Raw genomic sequence first — 24,232 nt, 5'->3', positions numbered from 1 at the left:
TACATATACGAGTGTATATATATGTATACATATACACATGCTTTTATATACAAAAAGGTGTATAAAAATGTTTAATGATCGTTATCTGTGAAGGAGGAGATTTGAGGGAGGTTTAACTCTACTTCTACACTACTTGAATTGTTTACAATATGTAAATATGACCTTAGTGATTAAATTAAATGGCTATTTGAAAAAGCTTACCCATCACATGACCCTTTCCCCTCCAACCCACTCCTGATGACTTCTAGTCCTCCACCTTAATATAATCTCATAGGAACCTATGAAGAGCAAAGAAGTACCCGGTGGATAAACTGTGACTATAACATATTTCATAAATAGGGGTCCTAATCTTATATTACCGAAAGCAATTCTTTATGTCAGAAAAAGCGGCTCCACAGTCTGACAGCAGAGACTTCTTCGGAAAACATTTAATGTCTCTGTTCTCCCCTTTACTTCCCTGCTGCCCTTCTCTTCCTCCTCGCTCTCCATCCAGCAACAGTGAAACAGGATAATCACAGCTTACTGCTGACACAGAGCTTACTGGGACACAGAGCGGTCTTTCCTCCAAATTGTTCTCAGTAAATGATTTTTTAAAAGCTCTAAAATCTGAGTCATGCTACTTTTCCTCATCAGGAAATGCAAACTCCTCTGATCTTTCTCATGCAATTAAAAAATGAAAGAAAAAAATATATAAAACAAGCATAGATACAGTAATTCAACAAGAACCTTCTACTCTGGTCCTTACCAGGAGAGAAAAGAAGAGCAGAGGAAAGAAAAGGTAAAAGGTAGAAAAGAAAAGGGAAGCAAGGGAGAATTCAACTCAAATGCGTTAAGTTGGAATACAGCTTCCAGGAAACAAAGTCAGCGTCCTCCAGCTTATATTAAACAGAACATCCACTCTGGCCTTCCATTAATTAAACGGAAAACAAATCCCCAGTTTCCCAGTAGGACTCCCTTGTGATGCATCTTATTCTATTCCTGTCTTTAACTGACGGGAACCATGGCAAACGCAAAGAAAATACAGTTTTTGTCCCAGAAAGTGCCCTGGTTATTTCCAGTGATAATGTCAGAACAGTTATCCTACCTCCTCAGTCAACGTATTGTTTGTAACAAAACATACAGGTGATTAACTGGAAACAGATATAAGTCAGATGATCATTCTCATTTTGATGAATGAAAGTAAAGCATGATATTGAGTGGACTAGAAAAATAACTACAACTTGCATTTATTTGTAGCTCAATTCTTTTGTGCAATCCAATACTAATGGCATGAATAAGACGATTGATGATTTTACATCTCTACTTTGGCATAATAACTTTGCTGAATAAAAAACTTGAAACTAGAGTGCTATAAGGATTTGTATTGATATATGGTGAGAAAATCTCACTGCTTTATGCCAGAAATAAAGAGAAACAAAAGATTCATGAATAAATCATATGCTATATTAAGTATAATCACATTTCAAAATGCATTTTGAACTTATTGAAATGAATCACATCTTTGTGCCATTCTTCAGACTATTTGACTTGAATTATTTTGTAAATGGAATCCAGTTGTAGAGTCAATTAGCTATGAGTTTACTGATTTCAACAAATTAATTTATTTGATTAAATTTGTTCACCAAAAATAACTGGCTTTTTCTGCAAATGTTTATTAAAATATATAGGAAAGGCCTTTATTATAACTAACAGTGCCCAAGTATAACAGGTACCATGTTATAACAGTAAGTATTTACAATATATTTTCCAATTAAAATGACAATACTCAGATTAAACACAGAAAACATAACATTTTCAACACTTGATATTTCCATTAATTCTTCATGTTCTGCAACTGGAAGATAATTCCACATGTTTAGTCTTCTATTTATTCCAGGAGATCTGTGTTGAAATTTTTTTTTGCCATTAGAAACTGTGATTCTCTATGGGACCTTTTCAGCTTTGCACGCCGATTTTGGAACCAGATCTAAAATTAAGGGAAGATAAAACAGACCTCAGAAATGTTATTTTATTATTAACATTTTCATTGCCAGAAGTAATAACTAAGTTTGAAAATTTACCTGGATTCTGTCCTCCTCTAGGTTCAGTTTTCGAGCTAAGTCTTCTCTGATATCAATGCCAGGATAGCAGTTTACTCTAAAGACATTTTCTAACACTTCAATCTAAGAATAAGGAAATAATTATTTAAAATGTTGATCTTTGGTCTGTCATCATAAAATAGACTTTAATTTGTATAGCAAAATAACTGCATTCAAATCTTGGGCAATCAATATGTAAGCTTTTTTTTTTTCAATGACTATCCAGAAACTGTTAAAGGAGAGAGAGAGAGAGAAAGAGAGATACGGTCTATTGTTTCATTAATAAGGCTTCTAAACTGAGATCCCAAAGTGGATGGGCTTTTTGCCGAACAGGGCACCAGTTAAAGCCTTTGTATTAAGATTATTGGCTGAAAAAACTTCCTACCTGGTTTTGAGTAAAAGCAGTTCTGGGTCTTCGGCCTCTATACCAACTCAACTCTCTTTTCAAAGAAAGTCTCTCTGAGGGTGAAAAGTAATCTTCGTATTTCAAAACACTTTCTTCCTGCACCGAGTGATCCACAGTTTGAGGTAATGAGATCCCATTGGGAAGAGTGGGGACATGTAGACATAGGTTAACTTCTTTCTCTAAAAAGAGAAAAAATAAATCCCATTTTAGGTGCCCAATTCTATATTCTACAAAGTTGTATAAGAAGTAATCTCAGAAACTTGTCTCTCACTTTCCTAGTAGAATTCTTCTAGGTTTCACAGAAGACCAAAATCCAAAAAGCAAACAAAAATGAGAGCCCTGTCTTGCTGACAGAGAACACATTCTGGCCTCTGAGTGTCATTGATTCTTCAGTGAGAAGATTTAGAATATATGATATGGCAAATAAACCCAGAGCTCTTCTGAAGTAAATGAAGGCTCCTGGCATTTCTCGTGAGTGCACTTCATACCTACTTGGATCTAAGGCCAATGTTCTTTTTATTTCCCATAACACTCAGATGGAGGCATTAAAAGTGCTAGATATTTCAATTATGTACTTGGATGAAAGTAAAGCTTTTCTCGAAGTCTATGTAATATGAAAAAAAGAAAAAAGGCCAAATTAAACACTTTAAACAAATTAACAAAGAAATTTAAAAATTAAGTTGTGGCATACCTGAAGAGCTGCAGGTGTCAGCCCAGGGCCTGTGGGGTTTCGTGGATGGAACACAGTCTTTCTTCTGGTCCAGTCCTAAGATACTCTCAATTGAAAAGGGGCAGGGTGAGGGTTTGCCTTCCCCAAGTCGAACACCTTCCTGAAGGCTAGGAGACATCCTTGCGTGGGCTGCACAGAGCAACAGCTCCAAGCCTCCCTGGCTGGCTCTGCCCCACGTGTCCGGGGCTGGACCTTCCTGCAGTTCACCTTATTGCTCCGCTGACAAGGGGGCTGGATTTAGAACGTCACTAATTAAAATCCTGTTTCAGAAAGTTTTAGCATGTCAATGCACACTGGCCCAGCCAGCAGCTCCAGGAGTTAATTGTTTATTTGTTTGCAAGTAATTAGCAACTAATGGCTACACCGCGGGGGCCACCTACAGGGACAAAAAGTGTTATCTCTCCTAAACAGAATGCGGACTTAACTTTCTCAAAAGAAATGATGCACACAGACTAGCACTCCTCTTTTATTTGAAATCATCAATGTATAAAATCATGCTTTTTATTCTGAAGTTTATACTTTCATGGACTCCAGTTACCTAACATACAGGCAAGACAGAAGAGCAGTCAAGTAATAAATAATCTAATTTAAGTGAATTTTCTCCCAAATAAATTGGAAAAATAATAATCTCTTAATGCTATTACAGTAATTCTGATGAAAATGCCTGTTTTTCACATGCATATGTAATAGTGACTGTTGTCAGTGAAAACACAATAGTATTTGGAGAGCAGAATACTGGAAAAGGTTGGCAATGTTATTAACACTGAGTGTAATTTTCTTCCAAGTGCCTGGATTAACTCACAAGGAACAGTTGCACCAAGTATTATAAATAATTAATGAGTTAATTCTCTTCTTTCATCTTTTATTTTAAATGAGATACAAGTTAATATGAAGATTCATATATAACTACCTCCAATCAACTTAAAAGTATGACTATTCAAACTAAAGGAAGAATTTCTCTCCCATCAGTTGTTTCAAAGAAAAATACATTGTTTATCTTTTAAAGAAAAAATTTTGTTGATATTTTGAGAGACTGGATGGTTCTCATGAGGACAAGAAGACTTGTGAAAAATAACCAAGAACAAAATATTTTCATTTCATCATCCTAAGAAAATGTGAAATTACAAGAGAAATATAGCTGCTAAATGAGAAGATTCTGAAGTGGCCACTTCTCACCAAAATTCTAACACTTTTAGTTCTTGTACTCTTTTGCTCCTCTTCTTTTAATACCTTCTTAATGATAAATTTAAGTGTTCAGTTTTATCCAGCATTCAAACAACTACTGGGCTTTCCTTGTGGGAAGAAGAAAAGTAGTGTGTCCTCAAGGAGGAAATAGCCTCTACAGGACGGAGTGGAACTTTATCAAATTTTGCCCTATCGTGATGTCACTTCCTATCACAATGTCATAAATATCAAGCTAAATTCCTCCTTACATGAGCTCCGGTGTGAACAAAGGATTCACATACAAAACATAACATGCACACAAGATGGAGTTATAAATATACAAGTAAAGCCATTCTGACAATGAATGAACTAGTAAACATATATACCTCATGGAGGTTTTGCCTATAGTGTCTTGGAAGGTAAACAGTGCAATGGTGGGGGTTCCCCTACTCTGGAGAGACCTGGAGAAAGAGATTGATTCAGGACCTTCCAGATTCTTTCCTTTCCTTTGAAACATTCACTCACTGATTCATCCCACAAACGGAAGAACATGTACTGCGTACCCAAAAACCCAAATAGGATCCTTGCCTTCATGTGCCCACAAAGCTCACGGTGGTGGCGGGGGGGGGGGCAGTGAGACAGGTGACAAACAATGATTGTAAATATTAATAAATAAATTATCTTGTACATTAACCAGTGATGAGGATAGAAAAAGAAGAAAGATGAGCCAGGAAAGCTGGTGAGTTAGAAGGCAGCCTTACTGAGACCTTGGACCCCACAGACTAGGGCCCTAGAGGCACACACTGCAGGATGCCACAACACAGGCTGAAGCAACTCCAGTCCCCAATTTCTTCTTTATCAACACAGACACTACAATATTTTTATTTATCCTGAGTTGATTTTATGTGGACTTAATACCATCTGACATCTGGATGAATATATGAAAATAAAAGATAGCAAAGAGTTTCTTTAAAAATGTGGAGGCAATGTTTTCTCATATATATCCACTCAACAGACTTTTACAGAGCACTTAACATGTGTCAGACACCATTCTAGGATTAGGAATGAACAAAAGCAAGGTAATTTCAGAGAGCGATAAACTCACTGAAAGGAATAAGCAAGGTGGTGGTGATGAAACATAATGGGGGCGGAGGTGGAGTGAGAAGAGGGTCTTTAAGGATTGATGGTCCAGGAGGCCTCTCTAAGGAGGTGACATTTTAGCTGAGGATAAGAGAATGCTAGCATGCCAAGATCTTGAGAAAGCGCATTCCAGTCAGAAGGAACAGCAAGTACAAAGGTCTTGCAGCTGAAAGGTATTGGAATATTTGAGGAGGAAAAGGGCAGTTAGCCAGAGAGCAGTGAGTGGTACCAGATGCTAGTGTTTGGAAAGCCAGGCCTGGCTGGATAACGGATGGCTTTATAAAGACCTATAAAGACCGTGGTAAGGAGTTCAAGGGCAAAGGGAACCCGGGGCAGGGTTTTAAGCTGGGATTAATATGATAGTCTGAGTTGTTTTTATTCACAACATTTCTGACACCCAATGTATATGGGCTTTTCCACACCAGCGATTCTCCAGTTCTCTGTAGACATCAACAGGGTATCCTACAATTCAATTCTGACCCTAACTACCCCACAGGTTAAGGGCTCAGTCCACCAAGACTATAGATACCACTCACAAGTCCCAGGTGGCCACTTGTACTTTTGACTCCGTTCAGTTCAGTTCAGTCGCTCAGTCATGTCTGACTCTTTGCGACCCCATGAATCGCAGCACGCCAGGCCTCCCCGTCCATCACCAACTCCCAAAGTTTACTCAAACCCATGTCCATCAAGTCGGTGATGCCATCCAACCATCTCATCCTCTGTCATTCCCTTCTCCTCCTGCCCCCAATCCCTCCCAGCATCAGGGTCTTTTCCAGTGAGTCAACTCTTCGCATGAGGTGGCCAAAGTACTGGAGTTTCAGCCTCAGCATCAGTCCGTCCAACGAACACCCAGGACTGATCTCCTTTAGGATGGACTGGTTGGATCTCCTTGCAGTTCAAGGGACTCTCAAGAGTCTTCTCCAACACCATAGTTCAAAAGCATCAACTTTTTGGCACTCAGCTTTCTTCACCATCCAAATCTCACATCCATACGTGACCACTGGAAAAACCATAGCCTTGACCAGACGGACCTTTGTTGGCAAAGTAATGTCTCTGCTTTTTAATATGCTATCTAAGTTGGTCATAACTTTCCTTCCAAGGAATAGGTGTCTTTTAATTTCATGGCTGCAATCACCATCTGCAGTGATTTTGGAGCCCCCCAAAATAAAGTCTGACACTGTTTCCACTGTCTCCCCGTCTATTGCCCATGAAGTGATGGGACCAGATGCCATGATCTTAGTTTTCTGAATGTTGAACTTTAAACCAACTTTTTCACTTTCCTCTTTTTTTTTTTGGAAAAAAAAAAAGTTTTTGAAAAACTTTCACTTTTTCCTCTTTCACTTTCATCAAGAGGCTTTTTAGTTCCTGTTCACTTTCTGCCATAAGGGTGGTGTCATCTGCCTATCTGAGGTTATGGATATTTCTCCCGGCAATCTTGATTCCAGCTTGTGCTTCTTCCAGTCCGGCATTTCTCATGATGTACCCTGCATATAAGTTAAATAAGCAGGGTGACAATATACAGCCTTGACGTACTTCTTTTCCTATTTGGAAACAGTCTGTTGTTCCATGTCCAGTTCTAACTGTTGCTCCTGACCTGTATACAGGTTTCTCAAGAGGCAGGTCAGGTGGTCTGGTATTCCCATCTTTTGAAGAATTTTCCACAGTTTATTGTGATCCACAAGTCAAAGGCTTTGGCATAGTCAATAAAGCAGAAATAGATGTTTTTCTGGAACTCTCTTGCTTTTTTGATGATTCAGCAGATGTTGGCAATTTGATCTCTGGTTCTTCTGCCTTTTCTAAAACCAGTTGAATATCTGGAAGTTCACGGTTCACGTATTGCTGAAGCCTGGCTTGGAGAATTTTGAGCATTACTTTACTAGCGTGTGAGATGAGTGCAATTGTGCAGTAGTTTGAGCATTCTTTGGGATGGCCTTTCTTAGGGACTGGAATGTAAACTGACCTTTTCCAGTCCTGTGGCCACTGCTGAGTTTTCCAAATTTGCTGGCATATTGAGTGCAACACTTTCAAAGCATCATCTTTCAGGATTTGAAATAGCTCAACTGGAATTCCATCACATCCACTAGCTTTGTTCGTACTGATGCTTTCTAAGGCCAACTTGACTTCACATTCCACTTCTGACTAACCAACAGTAAATTCAGAGTTCCCCTTCACAGGTTCAATTATTTGCTAGAACTCACACAACTCAAGAAGGCATGCTGTTTACATTTACTAGAAAAGATACAATTCAGGAACAGATGGAAGAGATGTGTAGGGCAAGGTGTGGGGGAAGGGGCACAGAGGTTCCACGCCCTCTCTGGGCACACCACCATCCCAGCACTTCAATGTGTTTGCCAACCTGGAAGCTCTCAGAATCCTGATCTTTTTTCAGTGTTTTTTTTTTTTTTTTCCCCAGTGGGTTTTTTTTATGGAGTTTCACACTTGATCTTAGCCAAAAGGCCGAGAAGCGATTATGGAGTTTCATCACATACACAAGATTGATTAATCATTGGCTACTGGTGACTGACCTCAATCTCTAGTCCCTTTCCCCTCCCCTGAGGTTGGGAGGTGTGGCTGAAAGTTACAAGCCTCTAATCTAGGTATGGTCTTTCCTGTGACCAGCCCACATCTTGAAGCTATTGAGAAGCCCACCAAGAGTCATGTCATTAGAATGAAAGATGCTCCTATCACTCTTATTACTCAGGAAATTCCAAGAAATTTAGTAGCTGTGTGTCTGGAACCAGGGACAGAGACCAGATAAATTTCTCTTTATAGCACAGATAGGATTTACAGTTTTAAAATCCCATCCTGGCTGCTACATAGAAAGAGACTGAAGAGTGATGAGTGTAACCAGTGAAATTGAAGATCAGCTGGGAGTTGTTTATTCACTACATTCTTACTGAGCATATACTAATACAAGGCATTGTTCTAGGTATGATGAGAAGAGAGATAACTGTCCCTGGGCAAGAGATGATGGCTAACAGTGGATCTGGGAAGTGGTACAATTCTTTAGGAGGCTGTGGGAGATGAAGTAATTGGATAATTAGTTCCAATTCTTTCATCCCCACAATATATTATATAGCTATCCCCTTGCTGTGGCCTCATTGTGGATACCGTGTACTTCCCAACCCTCAGCTTTGGGCTTGTCCATGTGTCTTGCTTCAATCAACGGCAAGTGTTGTAACTAGAAGCCTGAAATATGACTGGTTTGCCCTCCTGAGCTTCTGACATCACTGTGTGGTCATCCGTGGGGCAGCTGCTACCTCTCAGCCTAAGCCCTAGAATGAACACACGTGAAGGAGACCCCACCCCATCCTGCAGCCTGCAGCAGGCCAAGAGCAGGCAAACTCAGCCAAACACCAACTGACCTGCAGTTTCATGGGTGAGAAAAATAAATATTCATTGTTTATTAAGCTACTGAGATTTCTGAGGTTATCTGACATACAGCATTGTGGAGGAAACAGCTCCTTCATGTGGGAACAGAAAAACACATCTTGCTGGTGGATTGGTAGAAATGAAGGAAAGAGGCATTAAGGATGACTGTTTCTTGGCTTGAGCAAATGTAGTGTCATTTATTGGGGTGTGGAAGCCTGGACTAGGGGAGGAAAGGTTTGGGGAGAAATGAAGAGTTTCAGTTTGGATAGCAAATGGGCTACTGGATTTATGAGTTTGAGCTCAGGGTTGAATCTCTAAGTTTGTGCATCACTAGCACAAATCATATGTATTAAAACCATTAAAAGCCAGAGGTTTGTATGAGATCACCCAGCAAATGGCCTTAGACACAAGAAGGATCTTAAGACCAAGTCTGATGTATTTCAATATTTAGAAATTGGAGAAGATTGCTGGAGAAGGAACTAGAGAAGGAAACAGGTAGTATAAGCCAAGGGAAAAATCTGGAGATATGATAATCGACCCAAGAGAGGGAAAAAGGATCAAGGAGAAAGATGGCTATAACAATATCTAAGTGGTCTCACTGTGTCCATCTTTGATCCCTTATGGTTTTCTATCAACACAGTAGCCAGCAAGAGGGATTATTTAAAAACATATCCGTTCATGTCACAATTCTGATCAAAAAATGGCTTCCCATCTCAGTAAAAGTCAGTCTTTATAGTGTTATACAGGGTGTCACATGATCTGCCAGCTCCCCTTCCTGATCTGATCTTATGTTTCATCACATCTCCCATGCTGACTTTGTTCTGGCCACACCTCTTCCTGAAAACACAGATACAGTTCTGCCTCAGGCCTGTACACTGGCTGTTTTCACTCCCTAGAATGTTCTTCCCTCACATATTCTCACAGTTTACTTACTCTGTTACCTCCTTCAAGTATTTCCTTAAATACAGTTTTTTTCCAATAAGGCTTACTCTTTCAGTCCCTTAAAAAATTTCAGGAGTCTTGATGCCCTCTCTCCTGCCCTTTGTCTTATTATATATTTATCTTGTTTTCTGTTTATTGCCTGTTTCTTATCTTTAGAATTTTTGTTTGTTCTGTTTGTTCCAGCATCCACAACTGTGCTCAGCTAAAACTAGATGAAATAATAAGTGAATGATCAGCTGTGTCAATGCTGCTAAGAGGCTGGGTAAAAAGAAGACAGAAATGTATCCACAGATTTGTTAACAAGGGAGTTACTGTCAACTTTGGCAAGCTGGAAGGGTACAGAAAAAAAGTCAAATTTGAAGTAAACTGGAGAATGAATGAGATATTTCTGTTACAGCAATACGCTGGGCCATATTCCTTGAAAGACTCCTTCACTACAAAACAATTAGATCTTGTATAAAATATATCTCCACATGCAATGCTGAGATCTGAACAAGTAAGGGAAATTTTGTTTCCTCCCCACACGAAACAGTAAAAACCCAACAACCAAGAATTGAACTCAGAACTGGGAGCAGCGATCAGCAGACAAATGATAAATAAGAGGTAACCCACAAGGGCAAAAATCCTTAGCATCACTGAAACCAGGATTCTAACCCTCAGGCTAGTAGTAGGTAGGGGAATTGAACAGAAGATTCTCACTTGAGGTCACTTTAATATTGGTTCCCAGCAAAAGCAGACCAAACGCTCTCTGGGAGAAAGCCTCTTTAATTTAGGTCACAAAATTCCCACAGATTAAAACTAAGCAAATATAATCTCACAATCAAAGAGAAGCAAGCACATGCGGGCAGCCACCATGATAGGTATAGAGGCCAACATGGAGAGGAATTGAAGTTTCCTGTCAACAGTCAACATCCACTTGCCAGCTATGTGAATATGCCACTTGGCAAGTCAATCTTCCAGCCCCATTCAAGCCTTCAGATGACTAAAGCCCCAAATGACATCTGACCACAATCTTAATGGAGACTACAAGACAGGACTGGGTATCCAAGTTACACCTGAATTCTTGACATAGAGAAACAGTGAGAGGTATTAAATGAACACTACTGTTTTAAACCACTAAGTTTTGGGTGATTTACGCAGCACTAGATAATTTATCTAAAAAGCTCCATCATAGAAAACTGAGAAGGGGGAACGCGTAGGGAGACAAGAACAAAAGATAGAACACAAATTACGAATATTAGGAATAAAGAGGTGATACCACTATAGAGACTATATCAACATTAAAAAAAGAAGAATATAATAAACAACTTTATACCAGTAAATTCAGTAGTTTACATGAAATAGGCAAGAATGTTAAAAAAATATATGATTACAAAAACTGAAACAACATGAAATGGAAAATATGACTAGCTACATATCTACTAAAGAAACAGAATTGGCTATCAAATTCTTTCCCACAGAGAAAACTTCGGGCCAAGATAACTTCACTGGTGAAGTTTATCAAACATCTAAAGAAAATCTGACACAAATACCAATCTTAAACAAACTCTTTCAGAAAATGGAAGGGGAAAGACCCTTCTAAGTTTGTTTTATGAGGTCTGAATAACCCTGATAACAAAAAATTAAAAAAAAAAAATCATAGACAAATACCTCTCATGAACACTGACACAAAAACTTTAAAATATTAGCAAACTGAAGGTTGACACATATAAAAAGGATAATACATTATGGCTAATTAATGGCCACTATAACATCTTTACCAATGATTTCAAAATATAAACATCAAAATATACCAATCAAGAAAAGGGTTGTGAAACCTTCCATATAATCAATGCTCAATATCTTTCAACATTTATTTTGAAATAAGAAACAAAAGCCTGACACACTGACATTGAAAAGAGATTATAGGAATTGTAAAATTGGAAGTCTATATTTTAAACATCTGTATGTACAAGATGAAGTAAAAATGAAACGTTTATGTTTTATTTTGCTCTAGTAACTTGTAAATCAACTCAGGCTTTGCTAACATTTTCTAAGTATGTATTTCAACTAAATCTCAAATCATTAACCATCAGGAAAAATGCCCAATGTCTTAGATGTTTTGACAGAGTTTTCAAAAAACCAGTCATAGCACAATAAGAAAGAAAACCAGCCTGTGAGTATAATAAGAAAGAAAACCAGGCTGTGAGCATAAGAAAGAAATGCAATTAGCAACGCTTCATGACGTTAGCCTCTTACTTCTGCATAAGAAAAAACACTGTTCTATTTGAGACCCTCAGAATTTTTAAATGTGTTTTCTAAAGTATATAAAAGACTTTAGATTTTACTGTTAACATCTTCAGTATCCCCTAGAAAAGTGCCAAAGTAGATATTCAATTAATATTTGTTAAATGAATAAACAGATGGATGGATAGATGAGACTAGGAGGAGGAGACACTTGTAAATACACGTGAATGTTGTGTGTTTGCTATTGTTGCCATTGCTTCTTAATGTGTAAGCGTATTCCTAGTTTTCTATGAACTACTTATATATCACTCCAGGGTAATCCACAGATTAGACATTATGACATTCTGTAACTATAATTCAATAAAAGTGAGATGGGGGATTCCTTATTTTAAATTGGGGTATAAGAGTTGGACTATAAAGAAAGCTGAGTGCCAAAGAATTGATGCTTTTGAACTGTGGTGTTGGAGAAGACTCTTGAGAGTCCCTTGGACTGCAAGGAGATCCAACCAGTCCATCATAAAGGAGATCAATCCTGGGTGTTCATTGGAAGGACTGATGTTGAAGCTGAAACTCCAATACTTTGGCCACCTGATGTGAAGAGCTGACTCAATGGAAAAGACCCTGATGCTGGGAAAGATTGAGGGCAGGAGGAGAAAGGGATGACAGAGGATGAGATGGTTGGATGGCATCACTGACTCAATGGACATGGGTTTGGGTGGATTCCGGGAGTTGGTGATGGACAGGGAGGCCCGGCGTGCTGCAGTCCATGGGGTTGCAAAGAGTCAGACACAACTGAGCAACTGAACTGAACTGATAGGTGTTTTACAATGTTCTGTTAGTTTCTGCAGTACAGCAAAGTGAATCAGCTATATGCACGCATATATCCCCTCCCTCCTGAAACTCCCTCCCATCCATCCCATCCATCTAGGTCAACACAGAACACCAAGATGAGCTCCCTGTGCTATACAGTAGGCTCCCACTAGCTACTTGTGGGGGATTCATTTAAAATCTGACCTTAAAATTTTAAAATCCTGAGGCACAATTCATGTCTGTGATACTCTGTCATTCCTAAGGCAATTAGCCTTTGCTATTACTTGAAAAACATCGTATAATCCTCAGTGGTTACAAGGTTTAAAAGAAGAATAAGCTTTAGCCGCTTAATCGTGTCCTATTCTTTGTGACCCCATGGACTGCAGCCCGCCAGGCTCCTCTGTCCATGGGATCCTCCAGGCAAGAATACTTGAGTGTGTTGCCCTTCCCTACTCCAGGGGATCTTCCCGACCCAGGGATCAAACTCGGGTCTCCTGCACTGCAGGTGGATTCTACCATCTGAGCCACCAGGGAGTTGGCATTATTTCACACATACTTCTGTCCCTCCTGGCAACCATCACAGTACTCATCAAATAGAAGATATTAAATAAAGATTTGTAGAAAAGTTCACTCTATTTATATCATTTAGAAAACATTTTGGGCTTTTCTCAATCTCAAAAGATTATAGTTTCACATTTGTACATTTTCAAACCAGTCAAAATTGTTTTCTGTACAGTGCCTCTTGTATATATCAAGTTCTTGGTTTTAAAAATTTGATATAAAATTATCTAAAACATTGATGCCTTTTGATTTTAAAAAATTCATTTAATATTTACTATGGTACATAGAGTAAAATGATAGTTTCCTTCAATTCTATCCCATTTTTACTGTCCAACCCACTGGCCACCACTATTAACAGTTTAGTGCTCCTTCCTATCTTTTAGAATGCCTTGACATAAATAGGTAACTGCACACACATTTTTATCCACATGGTGCCAGACACACACTGACATGACATAAGCACATATAGCTCTATCTCATGCTTCAACAGCTGCCTGATGCTACAGTAAGTGGAAGAATCATAATTTATTGAACTCTTCCCTTGATAATGGCACTTGGGTGTCTCCAATTTTTTAAACTCTAACAAACAATGAATACCTTCTTAGCACATAGGCAGGAGTATTTCCATGAAAGTTTCTTTGAAGAATATATTTTGTCACCCAAAAATAAACCAGAATTTATTGTGAAGAAAAAAAGAATATGCTTTTTGTGAATTCTGCCATATTTCATTCCAAGAAATCTTTACCAATGAACACTCCCACCCACTATAGCCCCTGTCTTTATGTCTTCCCCAGATTGACATTGAGGACAAGAAAATTCAGTTCTAGGTTAAATTAGACTCAGGATTTCCCTAGACTCAGTAATCAAAGATAAAATAGTTCAGGATTTAAGGCTTCCAGGGGCTCAGGCCTACACGTTAGTGTCACTTAATCTAATCATTGTAGATTAAATTAGAGTTGTCAGTTAACTTGAGAACCTGATTGTCAGCTATAACATTGTTTCTGGAGGATAAATGCCATGGTTTTCTTATCAACTTAAAAACAAACGTTTAAGTCACAACAAACATTTATTAAACTCCAGTATGTACAAGGATGTACTAGGTAGCCAGGAGATGAAATGATTTCTGCCCTCAAGAAACTCATGATTAAGAAGGTAGTAATTAACATTAATTTTGTTAGGTGTCATGATGTGATTATGGTTACATTTACTAAAAGTCCTCTAAAAGATTCTACTTAAATATTTATAGGTGAAATTTCAGAATGTCTGGGTTTTAGTTTAAAATGCTTCAGATGGGCTTTGCTGGCGGTCCAGTGGTTAGAGTTTGCCTTGCAATGCAGGGGACACTGGTTTGATCCTTGGCCTGGGACAATCCCACATGCTATAGAGTAACTAAGCCCATGTGCCACAACTGCTGAAGCCCGCACACCTGGAGCCTGTGCTCTGCAACAAGAGAAGTCATCGCAAGGAGAAACCTGACCACCACAGGAAGAACAGCCCCCACTCGCCCCAACTAGAGAAAGCCCACACATTGCAATGAAGACCCAGCACAGCCCAAAATAACTAATAAAATACTTCAGAAAAACAAGAAAGAAAAGAAAGATAATTGAAGCAAGTGTTGTAAAATGTTGGTAAGGGCTGAATTGGAGTGATGGGTATATGTGGATTCATTGTCTCTAATGAATAAAAATATAATATCATGGGTTCATCATTTTCTCTACTTTTGTAAATACAAGTAGCACAATTCTCTTATTCTTCTAGGAACATCAATAAATAAATACAAAATTTCAATATAAGAAAATAATAAAGATGTATGCACAAGTTATGCATGGGAGCAAAAAGTGGCCCAAATCAGCTTGAGTGAAACTGAACAGGACTGATGAGTGCTAAGAGCCCAACTCTGGTGTCATACTACCTGGGTCCAAATTCCAGCACTGCCTCTTTTTAACTATTTGACCTTGGGTATGTAACTTAGCCTCTCTGTGCCTGTTTCCTCTATAATTAAATGGGGTATAATTGAGGATCAAATGAGATCAATCCTTGCAAAGCCCTTGAAATAATCCCTGACACATAGTAAATGCTATGTAAATTATTTGCTATCATTTATTACCATTATCAATGTTAACAGAAGGCTTTTCAGAGATGTCTTCAGGTAGAGATGTTTCAAAAAAAGGTCAGAGAAAAGCAACATAATGAAGGCCAATTAGGTGTAGGTATAGGGGTGTGTGTGTGTGTGTGTGTGTGTCTGTTTGTTGAGGGGAGTAAGAGGGAGAAAGTGATTGTGATTCCCACATTTCTAGTTTCTGTGACCAAATGGATAATGATATCAGCTGCCTGCCAGTGTAGAAGACACAAGAAATGGGGGTTTAATCCCTGGGTCAGGAAGATCCCCTGGAGGAGGGAATGGCAACTCACTCCAGTATTCTTGCCTAGAGAATCCCATGAATAGAGAAACCTGGCAGACCAGAGCCCATAGGATCGCAAAAAGTTGGACACAACTGAAGTGATTTAGCATGCACTCACACATCATTAACAGAAGGAGAAGAGGTGAAAGAGAGTTTACCACTTGAAAATTGTGTTTCTAATCATATAAACAAATGACAAAGTATTTAGCAAACTGAATTACCTCAGTGAAAATAGAGTTCCCCAGACTGAGAAGGTAAAAAACTAATGAAAATTGGCAGCATGCAATTTAAATAATAAAGGTTCTAAAAACACTGTAGGATAATTTATCTGGATTTGTAAACATTATTGCTATACAGTTCACACATATAACCTGTTCATGTTCACATATAACATGAACAAATGAGCTCATTTTACCACTAGAAGATAACTGGAAATAACATTTCCACAATCTAGCAACTCAGATATTAGTGGAATTGACTTAAAGTAAATATATATTTGTAAATGGTTATAATTTTAAAAGGCAGCTGTCATTTCATCAGTGTTTTCAGTAGTTCTTCAGTTAGGGTTTGTTTCATGTTTCCTTGTGATCTCTGAGGGGATGACACAGAACTGATGCTGTATTCTCATTATTTCCTATCAGGTAGCATATAATTTTGATTAGTCTCATTATTGGTAATTTTAACTTTCAGCATTTGATTAAGATGGTGTCTGCCGGGTTTTCCCACTAGAAAGTTACTCTTTCCCCCTTTATAATGTAGTATTTTTTTTGGTGAGGTTATTTCTAAGCCTATGCAAATACTTTGCAACAAATGGTTTTATTCATTTATTTATATCAATATGAACTCATGGTTTTCTATTGTATTTATGGAGTTATAATCGCATGACTTATTGTGATGCTGAAATTTCCCCTGATTTGGCTAATGGAAGCCCCCTTCAAGCGGACTTGTGTTCTTTCCACACATCATTTTTTGATGTGGGCCATTTCTAAAGTCTTTGCTGAATCCGCTACAACGTGACTTCTGTTTCATGCTTTGGTTTTTTGGCTGTGAGGCACGTGGGATCTCCCTGACCAGGGACTGAACCCGCACCGCCTGCACTGGAAGGGGAAGTCTTAACCACTGGACTGCCAGGGGAGTCCCTTGACACATCATTTTTGAGCACTTTCTACCTCCTAGCAGAAGGTGTCTCAAGTATATCTTATTCTTTTCTTGCTCCAGACCTAGAGTCAGCCATTTCTCCGAGGAGTCCTATTTCTTTTTAATGAACAATGGTGTTTGGAAGCCAAGATACGGACTCAGATGTGCATCCACTGTTATTGGGGCATCTCTGCTCAAAGGCCTTCTCAATGAAAAAGGTAGGGAATAAATGCAGGTATGTGACATATACACACTTTATATCCAGTTTACCCCTATACATGTATTGAAACCTGTGAGTTCACATGTGCTGTACTTAGTCACTCAGTCATGTCCGACTCTTTACGACCCCTTGGACCGTAGCCTGCCAGGCTCCTCTGTCCATGGGGATTCTCCAGACAAGAATACTGGAGTGGGTTGCCATGCCCTTCTCCAGGGGATCTTCCAACACAGGGTTCAAACCCAGATCTCTCTCACTGCAGGCAGATTCTTTACCATCTGAGCCACCAGGGAAGCCCATGGATACCTCTAATTCCAATCTAGCACTAGAGGGCCCATTCTAACTTTCCCCCCTCACATACAGTATTTGTAATTCCCTTCTCTGACAGTGAGAAACCTGGCTTTTATTATCCTCAATATATTTACCTATTGCATGTATCCCCCTACGTAACCCAACTGCCACTGCCACCATCCCTTCCCCACAGAGATGCAGCCAGCTCTCAGCCTGCACAAAAGCCCTCACCAAGCCTGAACACCAAACAGCCCTCTCAGGTGCCCTCACCCCATGTTTGTTCCAAAATCCTATTGCATGGGGGTTGTCTCCCCACCAACATGCCATTTTTGCCCATCTTTTGCTCTGACACCCTGCACAAGTTCTGGCACTGTACGCCAGGGCACTCCTTTGTGGGGATGCCCTCCCCTGCTTGCTGGATCCAGCACCTAATTCTGGGCCCCCGTGTCTCACCACCCTGCATAGACTCCTACTTTATTTGGTTCCATCTAATGGCTTTAAGGGCTTTCCTAAAGCCCCTAAAGTGGTAAAAAAAAAAAAATCTGCCTGCCAATACAGGAGACAGGAGACACAGGATCAATCCCCGGGTTGGGAAGGTCCCCTGGAGGAGGAAATGGCAACCCCCTCCAGTATTCTTGCCTGGACAATCCCATGGACAGAGGAGCCTGGTGGGCTATAGACCATGAGGTCACAAAGAGCTGGATGTGACTGGGCAACTGGGTATGCACACAATGGCTTTAGGGCTGAATTATTCAGAAAGGGAAGAGGAAAAACCATACACTTGTTTTTATATGAACTCACTGTCTTCTGTTATTAAGACATTATTTTTGACCCTATATTATTTTGATCATGACTTAGCTAAATCACTCATATAATTTTTCCTTTAAATCAGTATATTTCATAAAGTACTGAGTTTACTTAAGACAATGTTAATTTGTGCATAATTTATGATATCTCATATCAGTAGTTTATCTAGCTTCTCCAACATTTGTTTCAAATCACAACCTCAAATAAAAGTGTTTTTATCCAAAATCAGGGTAGAAGTCAAAATCCTCACTTAGGCCATTAGGCTTTACATGATGTTATCTCCTCTTCCTCCTCCCCAGCAGATTCCTCCACCCTGGCTCAGCCCTTTCCTGCCACTCTGATCTCTATGCAATCCTTCAAATAGAAAGGCCACTCCTGTCTTAGGGCATAGGGCCTCTACCCCGCTTTGTTTCTCTTCCTGAAACACTTTATCCTCAGATGTCCCCATCGCTGATTCCAGTGACTCCTTCACATTTTTGTTCAGATGCCACCTTTTCAATGAAGTCCACTCTGACAAGCTTATTTAAAATTGAAACTGCTCTTCACCTCATTTTCCCTGTTTTCCATAGCACTCCCCACTTTCTAATATACTATATTTCTTATATTGCATATTACGTTTATATTTCATTGTCCTTCTTCCTACCATCGCCACTAAACTGCAGCTCCACAAGGGCAGAGATTTTTAACATTTTGTTCATTACCTAATATTTATTGAATGAAGACATCCATCTCCCAGTTTAAAATCCCAAAACCAAATTTAGGGCACCATCTAGTGTTCTTGGAAGGATGTGCTGATTTACTGTGAGACCTAACTACATTGATGGTGGTTTAGTCGCTAAGTCAGGTCTGATTCTTGCGACCCCACGGACAGTAGCCTGCCAGGCTCCTCCGTCCATGGGATTCTCCAGGCAAGAGTACTGGAGTGGGTTGCCATTTCCTTCTCCAGGGGATCTTCCCAACTCAGGAATCAAACCGAGGTCTCCTGCATTGCAGACAGTACCAACTGAGCTACGAATAGTACTGGTATACTCAATTCTCAGTAACTCTTTTTCCTGCCCTCTATAAAAAGTTCTATAAAAAGTTAAAAAACAAACAGTAAAATGATTTCAATACTTTACCAGTCATGGGAAATAGATGGGGAGACAGTGGAAACAGGGTGAGACTTCATTTTTTGGGGCTCCAAAATCACTGCAGATGGTGATTGCAGCCATGAAATTAAAAGACGCTTACTCCTTGGAAGGAAAGTTATGACCAACCTAAATAGCATATTAAAAAGCAGAGACATTACTTTGCCAACAAAGGTCCATCTGGTCAAGGTTATGGTTTTTCCAGTGGTCATGTATGGATGTGAGAGTTGGATGGAGAAGAAAGCTGAACGCCGAAGAATTGATGCTTTTGAACTATGGTGTTGGAGAAGACTCTTGAGAGTCCCTTGGACTGCAAGGAGATCCAACCAGTCCATCCTGAAGGAGATCAGTCCTGGGTGTTCACTGGAAGGACTGATGCTGAAGCTGAAACTTCAGTACTTTGGCCACCTCATGTGAAGAGTTGACTCATTGGAAAAGACCCTGATGCTGGGAGGGATTGGGGGCAGGAGGAGAAGGGGATGACAGAGGATGAGATGGTTGGATGGCATCGCCGACTCGATGGGCATGAGTTTGAGTAAACTCCGGGAGTTTGTGATGGACAGGGAGGCCTGGCGTGCTGCGATTCATGGGGTCGCAAAGAGTCAGACACGACTGAGCGACTGAACTGAACTGAACTGAACCAGTCATGGGACTTACTGGCTTCTCTAACAGCAGTCTCTTCTCCAATGACTTGCCTATTGCTCCTGACAACTTCTGGGGAGTAGTAATGTCATAAAGGCCTATGTCTTTTAACTTTTGGGAATCTCCCCTCTCCCCACTACCAAAAAACAAAGACCAAAAAACAGAGTAATAGCCTCTGCTGGTTTTGTACCTACACCGTTTCTCCAGAATAACACAATATATATTGATTGATTAATTTTTTTTTTTTTTTTTGGCTGCAAAAGTCTCTAAATCAAAGTGATAAAACACTAGAAAGGATACGGTAATATTATTTAAAATACTATCCAGATTCTCTACAACAATGAGGAAAGTCTTCTGATTTAGAAAACAATGGTTTCTTTAGTTATGTTAAAGAGGGGGAAATGAAGAAAATGAAAGCTGCTTTAAAAGCATTAAAACATTTAAAATTTAACAGTTAAATAATAAAAAGAATACTTAGCTTATTCTTACTGAAAACTTATTGTGCCCAGCACTATACTGAAAGCTCATTAAACATCTTCTGGACTCTACCAAGTAGGTTCTCTACATTAAGCCCCACTTTTCAGATGACAAAATGGAGACACAGAGAAATTACATAACTTGCCTAAAGTCACAAAACTAGTAAAGACTGAAGCTAAGATTTCAAGTCAGCTAGGTTTGCTCCACAGTCCATGTCCATGAGCTCATGCTCATATTTTTATTCACCTCCCCAAAGAAACAGGAATAATGCTTCTTGGTTTCAAGGTTCTCAGATTGGTGAAAAAAATTAGTTTACAATGTCCTCATCTTCCAAAAATGAATCAAGGCGACCATAAAAGAAACAGCCATATACAATTATCCTAGAAATAAAGTTTCATTCTTTTCAGAGTTAAGAAGTAGAAGCTATAGAACTTGCCTTTCTAAGGATTTATGCTTTAGTCATATATATACAATCTAAGGCTGTGGCAAACAGCAAAAACAACAATAGTATTAATATTAAGATCAAAGGCCAGAGGGTGGCTTGCACTGGCACAATGAAGAATCTGATAGTCCTGGTTGCCCACCCACCTCTTTTTACAACACATTCCTCAGAACATTTTATTCTACTCCCAACTGCCCAAAGCTTTTCCCACCTCTACCACTGGTTCAAATGTTTTAGAGTAGATGGAAGTGACTCAGGATCCCCAATTACCAATTAATATACTCTTGAATTTTGTTCAACTCAGTTGGATGTAAGAAAAAAACCTGAATTATCTGTTAAAGTGAGTCTCATTAAGGAGTGATTTATTAGGTAACATCTAGAATTATTTGCAGTATACATTATGCTCTTAAAAGGAGTATGAATTACCCCAGAATTTGAGATTGATGGAGTCTTTCAGGAGATATTTTTAAGAAGTAGGATTCCCAAGCTCTCTAGATGATTCTGGAAATGGTGCCCCTCTTACCACCCTCAGCTAGAACTAAAGACTCTTTCCTAAATATTTACTTGACTCTTTAATAGTCTAAAATACACAGTTATTTGGATAAGGAAAATGGTTATCTTCCATTCTGCAGAGAAATTTTCAACATGCGGTTTGAGGATGAGCTGCTTTGGACTCACCTGCAAGATTCCCAGCCCTACCTCTGACCAAGGGCATCAGATTCTTCTGCTAGGCTGAAGATAGCATAATCTGTATTCTAACAACCTCCCCCAGATGACTTTTATGTGTGCGTAAGTTTGGTAACCACTAACCTAGGGGAATCATTTTAAAAAATAAAACACCACTGTCATTTTGGTTATTGGATCTTTTCCTATTATATAATACCACAGACCAGAACTCCAAGAAGTATCATGTAAAAACCTAATTATAAGAAGATCAAATATAATTTTAAGAGACTAATAATTAACAAGTCTACTTACCAAACTGTACATCTTTTTGTTGTAAATTATATGTGTGAAACGTCTCAGTGAATTCTTTGGCGGATGTCGTTTAATCCTGCCTCACCTTCCATAAAATTAACTAGCTGGCCAAAGTTTTTTTGCTATGCTACCCACACCTGAGTCTCTAGGAACCCCTGAGGCATACTCTGAACAAGCCTCATTTCCTCTATAAAAGAAATCGAGTTTGATCAACTGCACAGAACTTAGGCTGATTAAACTTATAATAGCTATCAAAGGAAACTGCAATCTTGCAACTTTAGCCGTGTTTTAAAATAGGAAATACAATTATTTTTCTGGATGAGCAGACTGAACAGTAGCCTAAAGCTACAGAATCCAAGTAGAAAGCCTTTTAAGAGTCTTTCTAGTTTTATAATTTGACTGAACTGCCTCTCCACACAACTGAATAGTCAACTTGTTTTTGTTTGCTTTTTAATCAGTTGAACCCAGGCAGAATTCCTTGACCCTCTCTGATAATATAATAGCCTCTTGAGAACCCTTTACAAAAATACAGTTTAGAAGCATGGAACATACAAAAAAGGAAACCATTTAACTTGACGATAATACCCCACCCAGGTAATTCAGATACCTGAGATAATTTTTCATTGGAATTATTTGGTTTGGCCAAGTTAACAGGTCAAACTTTAGTTATACCGTATAATTACTCTTCTTTCTTACACTTTGTTTTCATTTGTCACTTACTCCTGATTCTTATCAACTGTCACTAACTTTCTTTTCCTTCACTTACAATCTAATCACAGTTCAACCAAGAATTCACTTACTGTGAAAGTCTTCTTAATTCAGAGTCAGATTGCATGCCACTATGCTGATAGAGTAGACAAGAAATGTCCAAGGCCAGAGTTGTGTTGCTGAGATCTGTACCATGCCGCTGCCCGGTACATTCAAGGAGCTGGCAACCGGTAACACTGTAGGAACTGATTCCAAACCACCTTTCAGAAACTAAAGAGCTCATATACAGGGTGACTCATTCATAAACAATTTAAGGGGAGAGCTCTTACTGAAAGTTATTGAAAGCTATGAATAATCCCGTGAAACTACACTGCAAGTCTACTTGGGAAAACTTTAAAAATTTGATCTTATTTTTCCTTTAAGAGATCCTGGGAAAATCTAGTATTTTAGTTTAAAGTAAGTAACTTCCATTCCAGTTATTATATTTGGATTTGTTCCACCATACCTGGATTCATTCCAATTTATCTGTGGAACTGGGCAACTAATAGTCTTTATTCGACATTTCTTATATTTCTTGAATGAAAATGGGATGGACTAGTGGGATTAATGGCTGGGTCATGGGGTCATAAAGAGTTGGACACGACTGAGCGACTGAACTGAACTGATTTAGAAGACACTAGTAATTCTGCCATTTTCTCTGTATAAAGTTTCTTCCATGAAGAATCTGGACACAAAGATGGACAAAAGAGACAGCTCTAATCCAGATCAAGTTCTAGAAGTAGAGCTCACCTTATCTCTCTTATTAAAAAAAAAAAAAGATGCTGAAGAAGCTAAATATTCTTCCAAAACTTTAACGGAAATGCTAATCAGTTACTAACATAATAAATCAGTGTACCTGACTTTAAAAATATATTTTCACTTACGATTAATAAGAAATATGGAAGTCTGAATTGTGGCATGTCAGTCTCTCAAGAACAGGTAAGAACTGATGAAGTGGCAGCAAAGTCGGATTTTTAAATGAATATATTGATACCCAACTGCTCAGAAAAAATTCTTTTCGAGTCTACTATCCACGAATTTACCAGAAAGCCAAGTAAATAACACAACTAATCTCGCAGACATCTGAGTCAGCCAGCACCATTTTGCTGGAGAGGGGAGACTGGACGCTGCGGGCAGTTGGGAAGGTTATAATCTGAGGAAACTAAAGGCGCCTGCAGAGAGGCCTCTTTAGTGGTCTCTGACGAAAAATGTTGAGGGAGAAGTAAAACCGCCCCAATTTCCCCAGAACGGTCCTCACTCGAAGCTCTGGTTCCAGGAGACGCACGCTTTGCTGAGGTTAGACGGTCCCCTACGATTTATAGCCAATCGCTCGCAAAGGGTAGGTCTCTAGGTGCGCAAAGAAAGCCGCCTCAGCCGCCTTCGCCTCCTCCAAGTCCCTATCTCTCAGCCGAGTCGGGAGCAGCGAAAGGAACCTCCGGGCCAGCCCCGCTGCGCTGACTGGCGTCGTCGCGAGCTAATGAGCGCGCAGAGAGGCGGAGCAGGCAGGCCGGCGGGGCGGGATTTCCCGCGCAATCG

General features: G+C 39.3%; 1 protein-coding gene across 4 annotated transcripts; it reads right to left on the bottom strand.

The window, feature by feature from the left end:
- Positions 1-1,514: 1,514 nt before the first annotated feature.
- Positions 1,515-24,124, bottom strand: HESX1 (HESX homeobox 1). Of its 4 annotated transcripts, XM_061128320.1 has the most exons (6): positions 23,955-24,124; positions 22,750-23,381; positions 3,176-3,445; positions 2,464-2,663; positions 2,061-2,162; positions 1,515-1,966 (listed from the first exon to the last, which is right to left on the bottom strand). In XM_061128320.1, the coding sequence occupies exons 3-6, from the start codon at positions 3,330-3,332 to the stop codon at positions 1,868-1,870; spliced, it is 558 nt and encodes a 185-aa protein (XP_060984303.1). In that variant the 5' UTR covers positions 3,333-3,445; positions 22,750-23,381; positions 23,955-24,124; the 3' UTR covers positions 1,515-1,867. The 4 variants fall into 4 exon arrangements, with proteins under 4 accessions (XP_060984303.1, XP_060984307.1, XP_060984305.1 ...); XM_061128324.1 differs by lacking the exons at positions 22,750-23,381; positions 23,955-24,124 and adding an exon at positions 23,581-23,938 and having other exon boundaries at positions 3,176-3,260; XM_061128322.1 differs by lacking the exons at positions 22,750-23,381; positions 23,955-24,124 and adding an exon at positions 21,950-22,738 and having other exon boundaries at positions 3,176-3,474.
- Positions 24,125-24,232: the final 108 nt, after the last annotated feature.

This window comes from Dama dama, chromosome 24 (assembly GCF_033118175.1).
Source record: "Dama dama isolate Ldn47 chromosome 24, ASM3311817v1, whole genome shotgun sequence".
Classification (NCBI taxonomy): domain Eukaryota; kingdom Metazoa; phylum Chordata; class Mammalia; order Artiodactyla; family Cervidae; genus Dama; species Dama dama.
This window is presented reverse-complemented; position numbering and strand designations above follow the sequence as displayed.